Source organism: Anas platyrhynchos, chromosome 2 (assembly GCF_047663525.1).
Source record: "Anas platyrhynchos isolate ZD024472 breed Pekin duck chromosome 2, IASCAAS_PekinDuck_T2T, whole genome shotgun sequence".
Lineage (NCBI taxonomy): Eukaryota > Metazoa > Chordata > Aves > Anseriformes > Anatidae > Anas > Anas platyrhynchos.
The window spans coordinates 11,670,515-11,685,163 of record NC_092588.1 but is presented as its reverse complement, the minus strand read 5'-3'; the positions used below and the strand labels follow the sequence as shown (position 1 = coordinate 11,685,163).

The window sequence follows — 14,649 nt, the reverse complement described above, 5'->3', positions numbered from 1 at the left end:
GAGAGCACAATGAGAAGTCTTTGCGACATACCTAGCCAGGAGCTCAGGGATACTGTTAGGTGTTATTGCAGCCACATGTCCACAGGTTTCTCTTCATTACAGAGACACTCATTTTGGCCAGAACGGACAGACCTCTAAAGCGTTACTGATAGAGATATCTTACCATGTGAGAGAACAGTTATGGAGAAAACGCTGTGCACTTTGTATTAAAGAAAGCTGCCACCTAATAGTGCCTGAACTTCTCTCTCAAAGTAGCCAAAAGCCCAGAGCAGCTGAGCCATCACTGATACTTGCATTTTTTTTGGAAGCCCTTCTCCATTCCAGGAGCTCTGCCACAGTAAAAATTCAGAATCTTCCCAGGCTAATGGGTTATTAGCCAAGATGACAATTCGGAAGCTTCAGCAAGCAAAAACTCCTGCTAGTATTAGAAACTCAAGAGCCTCCCCCTCATCCATTCCTGAATGTGCAGAAAATCTCTGTAGACACGTGCTGTAGTAGGGAAAAGTAATTCAAATACAAATACTGACAAGTCATTTTAGAGCAAGGCATCACAAAACAGTTTCCATATTTTTTATTCTTGCTGGAATTGGAGCCAGTGAGCAGTACCACACTCCGTGCGGAGAGCCAGATTCATCCACAGAAGACAGTCTACAAAAGGGAGCGACTTGCTGAACAGACATTAAGAGTCCAACATGAGCATGAGCTGCCTCTACGTTTGGGCAAGTTATCCACTGGACTATATTCTATGTGACATGTAAGAGAAAAAGCAGGATGAGGGTAGGAAAGGGGGACACTACCCTTTCCAGATGCCAGAATTATTTCAAGACAACTTGCCCAGTTATCTTGATATAAGGAATGCTTTTATTCTTGTAACTTATGAAGGGGCAGACTATAATCTATTCTGCAACAACAGTAAAGGTCAAGACTTTCAACATGTTCATTTCATATGAGAATACAGACATTTATCAGACTGAAACACTCATTTCATCTTCCAAATTATTCATGATTACTGCAGGGAAAAGGCCAGATAGAAAGCAACCTTTTTTCTTTTTCTTTTTTTTTTTCCTCTGTATCAGTACAGCTTTTTGATGATAGCAATAATATAGACATACAAGAGCATTTGTTACTGATTTCACCCCCAAATCTGACATTGTAAGGTTCCAGGAAGCCAACGTGATGTATAAAGAACCTGTACAAAGAACCCCTCTGTTCTGGCCATTTACCAGTGCTGAAGTTGGCACCGAACAACTGGAAGCTTTACATCAGTAATCATTACACACTGTTACCAACTACCGTGCTCAGTGACAAAGAAATCAGCAGGGTACGGACAGCAACATCATCATGAAGGCCCTCAGGACTCACCTTCACACCACCTATGGGGCTCAAACAACAGTGCACAAACTGCACAGGGTTGGGTCAAACCTCACTGCACTTATTTCTTTTCCTGTAGTGCATTTTACTGCATAAAGATACCCCAGACAGGGGAATCAGCTGGTGTTGTTGCACTTGTCAGCATCTTAGGCATTACCTATGAACATACACTTGGTACAGGTCACGTACACAAGAACACCACGTCCCTGCAGGAGACTTTTAGTGACCACAGCTTCCACAGACAGAAGGAGCAACTCGTGAGACTGTGGAGCAGCATTCATAATCGCCGCGTTATTTAAACCAGTTCAAATCCTTGCTCAAATCCTGTGACAGCATCCACTTGGGGGGAGGAAGTCTAGAAGGTGAGGTTTGTTTTAAACAGGATCAGTTGTCTTCCAAAAGTATGCAAACCCTTCTGCATTTCTCTCTGCTTTTAAGTGTAAGCTTACCCCAAACCCTCCCCACTCCTCCCCAGTACTATTTTGCAGCACCACTTCAGCTGCCGAGGGTCCTGAACATCGAGGCAAGGGTTGAAAGCTTCAACATGCATTAAAGACAGACTTTCAAATAGGAATTTGAATTTGTGTTATGAGAGTATTAACTGCAAGCTAGATTAGCTCCAGCTATTCCCTTAATATTTTTGTTTGCATACAAAACCCAGTTATTACAGAAATTCATGTGCAAGTGGACTTCTGACTACTATTAACCACACACACTGCTAGTTTGCCATGAAAACATTTTAATCACTTAAATCATTCTCTTCTGAACAGGAAGAGAACAGACTGAACTACTCCACGCTGGTTGTCCCCTCTCTAAGTGACATAGCAACCCTCATTTGTAACTTAAATAATGAATTCCTGTTTTGTTAACTGCGACCAAATACCCACAGGGTGTTATTAACATCGCCCCTCCAGCAACTGGTCTAGTAAATAAACAAACACAGAACAGCTTTGCTGTAGTACAAAACTTTACAGAAATTTTGACAATTTGAAGACAATACAAAATACATTTTCCGAATTCAAATAATTTATGTAAAAGTACATGAATGAGAAAATGTCGGCGAGTAGATTTGGGCAACCACATCACCAGATGCTTGTTCTTTGTCCCTAGGGTTAACATACAGTCCAAAAATACATTCATGTTTTAAGGTACAATAAAAAACAGCATTTTAAAATAAACACTATTTCAGGTCTACCAGCTCTTAAACAACAAAATTTCCTGTTAGCATGGGACAAACTTGATGGAATAAGAAATGGAGCAATACTGAAGCCGCTCAATAAGCCTGGTAGTGTTTGTTTTTCCTTTTATTGAGGAGTGAGAAGAGAACGACAGAAAACAAAGAACAATTTTAATAGCGCTCTGTCTTGTCAATTACATGTTTTCAAGATTGTGATCAGAGCATCAGGGACTACTTTCAACCACATACACCAGAAAAAAAACACAACACACCCTTCTTGTCAAGGGACACTATGGATCAGGCACAAATCTTCCACTCCATATGAAGCAATCCACACAAAAGCAGATCCCACAGGCAAAGCAAACTACCCTTACTGTATTCCAGGGGGCACCTTGGCCCCATCAAGCACTTTCTCTCAGCCTCCAGCAGAGCCACTGTTCTTCTCAAATCATGAGTTATTTCTTCACATTTGTCAAATACCCAAACCGTCACCTTCTTGATTAAAACATCACCCAACTGCCTGAAAAAAACAAGATTTCTTACCATGTGTCACTTGCCCTCCACATTTTTGTGGTCAGCTAAGCAGATAAGACGACATGATGAATTTCTCTGAAGAGATCTTAGTTCATTATCTTTTGTTAAAAGCACTGGTTACAGTACAGTAATTTGACATACAGCAACAAAATATAATTTACATGCACAAGCTATTCAACAATAGTAGATTGTCTTTCCTATTGTCATTACAAAAAGGTTGCTACTACAACAGCTGACACAGCCTTCGGATTGTTCCTATGAGTTCCAAAAAAGTCATGAGAAAAGTGCTCCAGTTTGCATCATTACAAAGAACAGAGGCATGGCCACTGCTGAAAGATTCCAATGAAGTATTGCAATGGGAAACAGCATTGGAATTACTGAAAAACATACAAAAAACTACGCAAAATAGTTTTAATGTGTACTTCAATGAAAAGTAGGAAATACATAGTTTTGTCTAGAAACGTACCAGAAACAGAAGTACAGAGGGATAAAAGTCAGAGTTTAAGGCCAAGACAAAAAAACAAAAACAAACCACCAACAAAAACCCCACTGATTATTGACATACAGTAAACCAGCAACAATCTACTGGAGAAATGAATTGTTTTTCTAGCAGGAGCTTTCTTGCTTTTTTAAAGAAAAGCTTCCCACTATGAAAATGGAAGCAGAAACATTTTCTGTTCATGCCTAGCTGAAACTTCTTTCAGTTTTACAGTCTGGTTAGGATTCTCATGGTTTAACATATGAAGGACAGTACATGCTACTAGCTCTACTCGCTCCAAGCTTTCAGAGTCTGCTTTTCACAAACAGATATAAAACACTGTCACTTTCATTAAAGGTTGGTGTTAAAGATTCAGTATTGCTGTTTAAGGGGCCTCTCAAAAAATGGAAACAGATTTACAGCCACGAGATAAGTAGTAAGCTCCATATAACATATGTATGTTACAATAAGACTTTCCATAGTGAATAAAAATCATGGGATTTTATTTTTCTTTCAAACCATTTATTTCTAGGTTTCAGAAGTGCTAACAATTCCAGTGACAAAGCTTTCAAAGTGCCCTGGCTGTGCTTCTTTTTAGTGTCTTTTCCAAACGGTATTCATACAGATAAAAAAAAAACCCTCCTTTGCAATCAACAGTTATCAGTTTAGCATTCATTATGTTCCTGGCAAGTTGGATCCCAAAATATGAGTATTTGATAGTTGTAATCATAATTTATTTATTCATGACCATATAAAAAAGCACAGTTACATGTGACTGCACTGTCAGATCTATAATACACCAGATAAGACTGCAAAAATAAAAGGCAGAAAAGGAAAAAGGCCTCAAGTCTCTTTTTCTTTTTTAAAGAACTGTCTCACAGCAAAAAAAAAAAAAAAAAAAAAAAAGCAAAGGTTTAATCTTAAATACAAAGTTATAATCTGCAAATCAGGTCCTCTAATCCAGACTAACAGTACGTATTATTATTATTTCAGTTGAGCCACTCATCACAAACTTGCAATGCCAGTACTCATTCATACCTTGAAGGGCTCCCCAGCCTCATCTATCCCATTAGCTACTCATACTATTTGAAACAGAATTAAAAAACATTGTGGTTTTGAAATAGGAAGTGTGAATTCTTTAATACCACACTGAAAGCTCAGGAAGATAAATTTAAGTAGATCTCAACTGAACTCTCAAATATTGCTTACAAAGGAGAAAAAAAGACGTGAATATGAAGGTACAAAAGGTGTTAAACCACCTCTAAAAATGCACTTGGTAAGGATGCTATACGAGAAACACTTACCTTGTCAAGGCATTAAAATGATCATCTCAGGAGACAATTCAGAGAAATCAAATTGTAAAGAAATACAAACTAGACTGACATAGATCACTGAAATATCTGATCTAGAGGCAGTGCAAAACAATAGCTGGTGAGGGGGCAACCAGTCATCTTGCAAAGCAAAGGATTTAAGTCACTCATCACTGATCGCCTGAATAATCTGCATTGAAGGACCTGATGAACAGCAATGAAATTTTTGTCATGCAATTACAACTGTTCAGCAACCAATATGCAACTCAAGAGTGATAATGTCACCCATGGTGGATTATTAGAGTCATAATCCATTCAAGAGTAAGGTCAAAAGGGGAAGTGGTAAACACCATTTGCTGTAAGTGAAAACACTTCAAAAATTTATTACATTAAATAAAAAGCTAAATGGTATCTTATAAAAAGAAGTACTGAACACGACAAAGCCACAATAAATTAGTGTTTCCATAAAATGACATGCTGAAGGTTTTGTTCCCAAGTCTATACATTTTTACTGTCTGTTAATTCCTAAATATTGACAGCATAATTGAATAATTGAGGTACATTAGTTTACATTTGTATATGTCTTGTAAAAAGATTATTTTTTTTCTTCCAGTTTTTCTTCCTCATCGCCAAAGAACAACAAAGGAAACATTCCTAAAATGCAGCCAATGGTCACTCCAATAGCTTTACCCTAGAGAAAGGGGGGAAAAAAATAAGTTTCTCACTGATCAGTTGTTACATGTGTGTAGCACCAACAAAACCAGGAAAACAGACAATTTGTTCTAGGCTTTGGCTGGGAGCCTTATTTTCCTTAGCATGCAGACTAGAAACAGTCTATGAGAGAGACAAGTATGTGTAAGCAGCGAGGTTAGAAATCCTGTGCTGTGATAAAAGACAATTCTGAATAAAGAGAAGAATGACTCATGAAGAGATGCACACACAGTAAATGAGGAAGGAGACCATGGTCCAAAGGATTAGTATGATGGCCAGGAAGACAGAATGACTAACAATTAAGGTGTAACTGTGAAAAAGCATCTGCTTGAATCTGGCAACGTGAATTATCATTAAGGTCAGGAGTGAGGAATTCCCTGCTAGCATTAACAGTTTGCAAAGGCACAAGGTGAAGATAAAATAATAAATAGATTTGAAAAGATTTCCCAAACTGACCTAGATGTAAAAGTCAATGGGAGAAGAAAGAAGTAAGAAAGGCAACATCCAAAGGCGTATCACCAGCAGTAAATGAATAGCATTGAGAAACCCCTCACAGCAGGTAAATAATCAAAAGAAAGCAGAAAATGCTAGCGTATAGAATAAGACACTCAGAAGTCTTTTCACAGCTAAGTGCTGCGAATTAACTGCCATGGCATGACAGACTTGTCTCAGACTCATCAGCTTCCCCTGAGAAGCCTTGTATGTTGGACAGACTAGAGGGCAGCCCACTGACAATGTTTCAGTTCTTCCTTGCTCAGTGCTTTGATCTATCACTGCTAAAAGCAGACTTTTTCCCTTACTTTTGAGAAAGTGTTATTTTTCATCCCTTAAATCTCCCAAGATGAAAGATTTCTGTTTCCTTACTCCGTTTCTTACAATCCATTCCTATAATCAAAACGAACTAACACTCATCACTGAAGTGGGCCTACTTCAAATGTTTGGATGCCCATGAAGGAAACACCTGAAAATGCACCTGCAAAGTGAGTGTCCCAGAACTATAGAAGTTACTGTAAGCCCAGGCAGTGAATAGTATTCAAAAGATAAGGTTTATTCAGATAAAAGTGAATTTCATATCCAAGCTAATTAGAGACTATTAGAAACTAATACATACAGTAGAGGTACACAACTAAAAAGTGATTGACGAGGATTGTGTAAGGGATAAAACTAAGGGTAATGCTATGGGCCATAACTTTCAAATAAACTATCTTACCACAGCAGCCAGAGTTCAAACAAGGTATCTGCAGAGCATACAGGAAGTCACTGCAGAGATTATCCATGCTACCAGTTACTCATGGCTTGTTGCATACAAAAGAACACCCAAAGCTGAAACAATCCAGTCTCCTGATGCTCCATTACATGGGCTCTGAACCAAGCTTTCTAGGAAGCGTTTGGAACTTCAGTAGTTATTAAATATTTAAAAGCAAGAGTGGCAAAAGGCCTATGAGGAGCGGCTGAGGGAGCTGAGGTTGTTCAGTCTGGAGAAGAGGAGACTCGGGGAGACTTCATTGCCCTCTGCAACTGCCTGAAAGGAAGGTGTGGGGAGCTGGGGGTCGGCCTCTGCTCACAGGTAACCAGTGATAGGACCAGAGGGAATGGCCTCAAGTTGTGCCAGGGGAGGTTCAGGTTGGAAATGAGGAGACATTTCTGCTCAGAAAGAGCAGTCAGGCACTGGGACGGGTTGCCCAGGGAGGTGGTGGAGTCCTCGTCCCTGGGGGTGTTCAAGGAAAGGTTGGACGTGGTGCTTAGGGACATGGTTTAGTGGGTGACACTGGTGGTAGGGTGATGGTTGGAGCAGATGATCTTGGAGGTCTTCTCCATCCTTAATGATTCTGTTATTTATCACATATTAGTCCAAATAGAAAGGCTCCCCCCCAAACAGTGTCTGCAGGATACTCACCAAGTGTGCACTAAGACGCGTTTGCCACATATCAGCTTGTTTTGGTGTCAGATCAGGGATTGACAGACCCAGTCGTGACGCTAAAGCTTCTACATAACCTGCAAGACTGGAAGAAAACAAGAAGAAATCATCTTGGATCTGAAAGGTGTCTTCTAGTGAGGATTTTGAACTATTTCAAGCACTGAACTTACAAGGAATAGCTTTTCCTTCACCATACTGATTAAAGCCATCAAACGGTAAACATGGGGAAGCATTCAGACTTCTAACGGTCACAGAAGTCACTTTTGCAATGTAAATCAACTAATTTTCTCAGTGATTTAACACGCAATCTTTCCAGAAGAACTTTGTGGTAAGGCATGACTGGCCTTGATGTTACTGTATTTTATAACAGCTTATAAGTAAAATTTACCAGAGAAAACATTCCACACTATTGAGTAATAAGCTTTGTTATTTACAGGGAAAAAAAACAGGCAATGGACACCTTTTATTTTTAGAAACTACTCAGAAGTTACCTTTAAAAAAAAAAGTCAGATGTATCTGTCTGTATCTGACATAATACCTCAAATGTCAACACTGACTTACTTGCAACAGATAGGTACATGCAGACATACAGGTATTTCCTTTTCCTCAGATTTAATTTTACATCTGAGAATGAAGTGTGTCCAGCACTAGGCATACCAGTACCTGATGAGGCACAGTCTATATCATAACAATATACAGTTTCCCCCAAAAAAAACATTTTTCCAAATTGCTTGCAGCAGTAGCCATACAGGGTCAGAGGAAAGGCCCCATCGTTCATCGCTCCATTTGACAATGACTGAGAGCAAACGCTTACAGGAACTGCCGCAGCACCCAGGACTGCACAAGACAGGAATAAAATGAACCCTCCTGCAATATGCCCTCTAAGCTTCCAGAGGCTGGGGAAAGTTGTATTCACTGTTATGTGCTTTTCTTGAAGAGGCATTTGAATAGAGATAGCTAAACTGAGTTTCTTTTATGTGAATGTTTTCACTTCTGTTCAAAGCCATTTAACACACCTCGAGCTTCAGCTCAGTGACTTTAGAGCCAAGCCTTCAGGTTACGATCTACTCAGTGCCTCGTTAATGCACATAGCTCACATCATTTCAATAAGCTCATTTTGTGACAAAAAATTCAAATACTTCCTTATAAGCAAGCAGTACCTACAGAACACATTGAATCTTGTTAAATACCAATTCCAATTTTACAGCTTAAATATATAATATTTTAACAGCAGAACAGTTATTCTGTTTCAAAACTATGGAGTTGCAGTTTTAAACTCAACAAGAACAACCCACTACCTCCACTTCTCCTCAAGGACAGAATACACTACTAGTCATATGGTTTACTGAAGGACAATTCAAGAGCTGAGAAAAAAATAAGTTGAGTGTTTGTGTTTCAGTTCGCTAGCACCAACAATGGTTGCAAAGGAGCAAAAAATAAACCCGTAAAACAAATTCAGACATACCCCAGTCCAGCTAAATCTGAAACAAGGTTTCCCAGAGCAGCAGCTGGAAATGGAAAGAGGGAAGAGAAGAGGAAAGGTTATTATTTTAATAACAAATACAAAAATAAGAGCACCTCCACTACCCCCTGCTGTGGACCCTGCTCTTATCAGTACATGTCACATAGAAGACTAGAATTATTATTATTTTTTTATTTAGAGCTCATCTTCTGGCCTTATTACAATTTGGAATAACAGCAGCTGGACAAACAATAGCAGGAAGTAAATTTTTTTCTCCACCTATATCAGGACAACTTCACAAATGCAAGATGACAACATGGGAGTTGGTGTAACAACTTTTCAGGTAAGACTATACAATGACCACACACAGCTGAGTTTCATCCAGCTAGCACTGGACATCAAAAAAGGCCTTGCAGCGCCCAAAGGGGCACAGAAGCACTGGAAGTAGGAGATGTTACTTGTACATGCAGCTCTGTTAAACGTTTCAAAAGCAGGCATGATTTCCATACACTTGTGTCAGCTTAGGAATAAATACTACATGTGATTTAATACGTATTACTTAAAAGTTACATGCTTAAGATATGATTTCACTGCAGGTCTTACTGAAATAAACTTGTGTCTGTCTTGCACTGCAACGGAGGGCTGCAAGTTTCCAAAAGATTCACTTGTTCTGCTCTACAAATTCTCCTCTACAAGCAGTGCTACACCTGCAGCTGGTGTGCTCGTGAGCATTTTTTTTTTTTCTCTCACACTGCAGAGGCACTGAGGCAGTCGAGCAGAGATTACGAGCGCTGGCACAGTGCTAGAGCAGAGCTCTTCACGCGCCTTCGCACGGCGTCACATGGAGACAGGGCAACCACCAAGAACACCGCACAACACAATAAAGGGATATCAAACACTGATCTGCACACAGTGCTGCAAGCAAACAGCAGCTTGCAAATAGAATTATAAACATCAGGTCCTGAGGAATTAAAAGCATGTTCATTCAGAAATGCAAATAACTAACTTTTGTAAGTTACCCAGGACTTGAACTTTTAGATTAAAACAAAACAAATGAAAAAAATCACACAAGCATTTCAAAACTCATTTGAACTGAAATCCCATTTCTGCAAACGGCACACGGCCCTGCTTATTTATTATGAAAGGCTGCTGCAAGACCAAAGGAGCCATTTCAAGCTCCGTGGCTCATTTTCAGCCTAAAATACAGGAATGTGTCACATGAGTCTATGCATACTACATTTCCTTATTACTTGCCTGCCATGGTTGAAATTCCTAGGATAACTCCAATTGACAATTCTATTTGGGTTCCCTGAAAAATAAGAGTTTCCTCATTATTTGATGGCTATGGATTTAAAACAGATGATACTAATTCAGCTGGCAAGACATTGTTCACTGTTCAAGACATTTATGTTAAAACTCAAAGGATAAATTGACATTACTTGTTAGATCTGCACAGCTCTCATATTCCCAGCATACGCATCTCCTCCTATGACAAGAATCTACTTCAGATATTATTTTAGTGTTTTATATTATCTCATAATGGCCACCTAATGGACAAAACAGTAATCCCTCTCTCTGCATACCATTTTCCCAAGTATAATTCTTAATGTAGTGCACAGCTCTGAAAGCAAACTTCCAGAAACACTGAGCAAACAGATAAAACATAATATCATAGTTCCTTATATTTTCACTTGAAGAAACACAAAATCACACCGAATTGCAGGCGGAACAACAGTGCATGGAGGGAAGATGAGACAAGCAGCACAAATCAGAACAGGAGATGTTCCAGTTGGATACAGAATCACAGAACTTTTTGAGTTTGAAGAGACCTTAAAGATCATTTAATTCCAACCCCCCATGCCTGGGCAGGACACCTCCCACCAGCCCAGGTTGCCCAAAGCCCCATCCAGCCTGGCCTTGAGCACCTCCAGGGATGGGGCATCCACAGCTTCTCTGCGCAGCCTGTGCCAGGGCCTCACCACGCTCAGAGTGAATAATTTCTTCTCAATATCTAATCTAAATCTCCCCTATTTTAGTTGAAAACCGTTCTCCCTTGTCCTATTTCTATGCTCCCTAACAGAGTCCCTCCCCAGCTTTCCTGCAGGCTCCCTTTAGGTACTGGAAGGCCACTGTAAGGTATCCCTGGAACCTCCTCTTCTCCAGGCTGAAGAACTCCAACTCTCTCAGTTTATCTTTGTAGGAGAGGTGCTCCAGCCCTTTGATAATTCTTGTGGCCTCCTCTGGACTCACTCCAACAGGTCCGTGTCCTTCTTGTGCTGGGGTCTCCACAGAATGGAGTAGAGTGGATGAATCGCTTTCCTTGACCTGCTGGTCACTCCTCTTTTGATGCAGCCCAGGATACAGTTGGCTTTCTGGGTTGCCAGCTTACCTTCAGTTTTTCATCCATCAACACCACCAAGTCCTTCTCCACAGGGCTGCTCTCTATCCACCCGCCACCTGTATTCATGCTTGGGACTGCACCAGCCCAGATGCAGGACCTTGCACTTGGCCTCGTTGAAGTCCACAAGGTTCGTGCAGGCCCACCTCTTGTGCCCATCCATGCCTCTGGATGGCATCCCTTCCCTCCAACACATCGATCATACCACTCGGCTTGGTGTCGTCAGCAATTTTGCTGAGGGTGCCCTTGATCCCACTGCCTATGTCACTGTCAAAGAGGATAAATAGCACCAGTCCCAATGCCAACTCCTGAGGAACACCACTCAGCAGCAGTCAGTTGACCACCACTGACTGTGACCACCCAGCCAACTCCTTATCCACCGCGTGGTCCATTTGGTCTCTCCAATTTAGACACAGAATGATGTGCAGGACAGGAAAAGATTTCTCACTGAGGACAATCAGGCATTGGAAAGGGCTGCCCAGACAGGTTGTGCAGTCTCTGCCACTGGAGGTCTTAAAGATGCTACAAGATACAACCACGAACTGGTCTGACCTTTCGGCTGACCCTGCTTTGAGCAGGATGTTAGACTAGAAACCCTGAAAAGGTCCCCAACAGGAGGCTCCTGAGGTCCCTTCCCACCTGAATCATCCCACAATTAAGACTACATTGTCAACGACAATACTACCCAAGGAACAGTCTCTTCAGCCTCAATTTTTCTTCCTGTTCCACCAGCCTATCTCATCTTCCAAAGGCACAGGAAAATATTTAAAGGGTGTTACTCAGTGATGCCACACTACATGACTACCAAGCAGCATCAGCCTCAAGAGCTATTCAGTGTTGCATTGTAATTAGTTAATACAGCTATGATCATGTAGTTGATAATTTTGTATCCTACAGCACAGATTAGGAGAAAAAAAAGCCTCTTCTGAAGGCCAGTATTGTAGCAAATGCTAATGGACTGAGAAGGTAACACTTGTTTGTGTTCTGCAAGTCTAAACAGAACGTGGAAACTAATGAAAACATTAGACCAGAAATTAGTGAGTTGATGCAGAGGGAGAGGAGTCTTGCTGCAGCTCTCATTTACTCATTTAGTACATAAATAATATTAATCGTTAGTACGTAAATAATATGAATTGTATCAGCTTGATCAAGGAATCAAATAACGAACTTACCGCAGCAATCATAATTGCGTTATCCAAAAATCCAAACCCTACAAAAGGCAATGCATTGTGGAAGAACACTAAAAGAAATAAGTAACAAAAAGAGATAATATTTATAAGAGTTTACTACTTCACACAAACAACCAAAATGTGAACTTAATTCTACCTTTAAGAGAAGCAAAGTTAACATACAGAAAATCCCCTTCTTATTACTATGTTTAGTGCCTTGTTTTTACTTCTGGCAGGTTTGGTAAGCCCTTTGCTATATAAGTCTTACTTGTGAAGAACCAGGTGGATGGACTTACTCTTTTCCAATAATTGTACACATTAGGATAAAAGCCACATACATCTGCTAGTGCATAAGAGAAATATTTAACACTGCACAAACTTTGATGTTATTTACAATCCTTCCAGTTGACATTGCAGTATCGCTGAAGGCTGCCAAACTCTCTCCTTGCATTATCCTCTCACTTGAATTAAAGCCCTCAATTTCTGCAATTCCCTCTCTATCCCAGTGCAAGAGGTCCACCTTCTTCAATCATTCCTAAAAAAGAATGATTTATTTTAGGAGCATTGCCTGGCTCTAGCCAATTCTTATCAAAACTCCTTCAGCCAAGTTTACAATGGTGGCTTTCACTAGTGTGTCGTGCAGTGCTCATTATCTCACTATTCAGCCCAAACTTCTGTATCAGCATTCTGTTTGGGCACTATATTGAAGATGAGTTAGACTTCAAGCAGCTCCTCAAAATTTTACAAAATCAGGTTCCATCTTTTGTTTGATGCATTTTCTTCTTCACTCATGAAACTCCAAGTAAATCCTACTTTAAACTATTTGATACTGCAGGATCTTGGAATAACTTGGTCTAAATAATTTCTAACAAGCACAGTGCTACTGCTCCTTTTTGTGCCACTCCATTTTCTCTCTCAAGTCTTATTATATAAGCTTCCTATGGAGTTGAGATTGAATTTGCACAGTGTGGCCTCCAGCTGAGTCTCAAGGTGCTAGCGTCCTAAGACTAAATACAGAACCGAGGACTGACTACTTGATTAAAAGTACAGCTTAGAAAATAAGTTCTTTTCACTTTTTTTTTTTTCTTGCTAACATTGGAAATGCTAGTTATTTTCCTCCATTTGAGATAGCATCAATAATCACAGTTTACAAACTCTCAGAGATAGAAACATAGGAAGAGAGAAGTGAAAAGAGTGCATGAACTTCACAGTCAGGTAAAAAGAAACCAGCAGGACTCCCTTTTGGGTTTACCACTAAAAACACCATGAATCCATTATCACAAAAAACACATGTGACACAAGATGTTTCATGCTTAGGTACTGTAACAAGTTTGGACTTTACTGACTTTAAGAACATACATACCTTCTTAAATGAACAGATGAAAGACTAAAAAGCACAGAATGTGTGGACTTGTGATTCTGTGAACTTTTTTTTTTTTAAATAGCAGGACAAAAACCCCAAAAAGCTAACAGCAAAAAAAAAAAAAAGCACAAATAGGTATCAAAAACTTTCAAAATATGTGTACTTAACTGTACAGCTACATATGGGACTCATTCTTACTGACGTTGACGGAATTTTAGAATCCATGGATTAAACAGAAGTCCAGTGATCAAGGGAAAAAAATAAAATACAAGTATAAATACCTAGAGTAGGAGAATACTCAAATAAGTGCACTTGCTCACAGACAGATCTTGAAACCATAAAAATGCCCTGACTTGTAAGATAAGGTGCAACGTGAAAATCATGGTTCTACTTCCAATTTCTCTACACTTATGAGTCTATTTAAAATATATGTGACTTGAAGGAATTCATTAGTTTTAAGCTTAAAGAGAAAAAAAATCCCTAAAGTACTACATCATCAATGCAGCTTGGCTGAGATGAACAATGCTTGCTGCTGGCTTTGAACAGTGCTCCCTTGTTTGGGCTTTCTGTCCTACTTTCACTAAATGGCACACATTCTCTCACCAGCTGAGGTGTTATGAAATAAAGAAGGCAGGGTGACTTTAGGTGCTTGCTTTGGTTTTCCACTACTTCACAGTACAGGGATGAGGACAGACCAATGCTTGTAGGAGAAAGACGAAGCAACTCGAACACAAAGACTTCACAGCACCGAGCTACAT

At 39.9% G+C, this 14,649-nt stretch overlaps 1 protein-coding gene across 3 annotated transcripts in view; it reads right to left on the bottom strand.

The window, feature by feature from the left end:
• Positions 1 to 2,090: 2,090 nt before the first annotated feature.
• The window catches only part of TMEM65 (transmembrane protein 65), a 33,114-nt gene continuing 20,555 nt past the window's right edge, over positions 2,091 to 14,649 (bottom strand). For all 3 annotated transcript variants that reach the window (XM_027452679.3, XM_038174548.2, XM_027452683.3), the window contains 5 exons: positions 12,532 to 12,599; positions 10,216 to 10,270; positions 8,965 to 9,007; positions 7,479 to 7,584; positions 2,091 to 5,561 (listed from right to left, as the gene is read on the bottom strand). In XM_027452679.3, the coding sequence (XP_027308480.2) occupies positions 5,466 to 5,561; positions 7,479 to 7,584; positions 8,965 to 9,007; positions 10,216 to 10,270; positions 12,532 to 12,599 (368 nt within the window). In that variant the 3' untranslated portion in view covers positions 2,091 to 5,465. The remainder of the gene's footprint in view (positions 5,562 to 7,478; positions 7,585 to 8,964; positions 9,008 to 10,215; positions 10,271 to 12,531; positions 12,600 to 14,649) is intronic.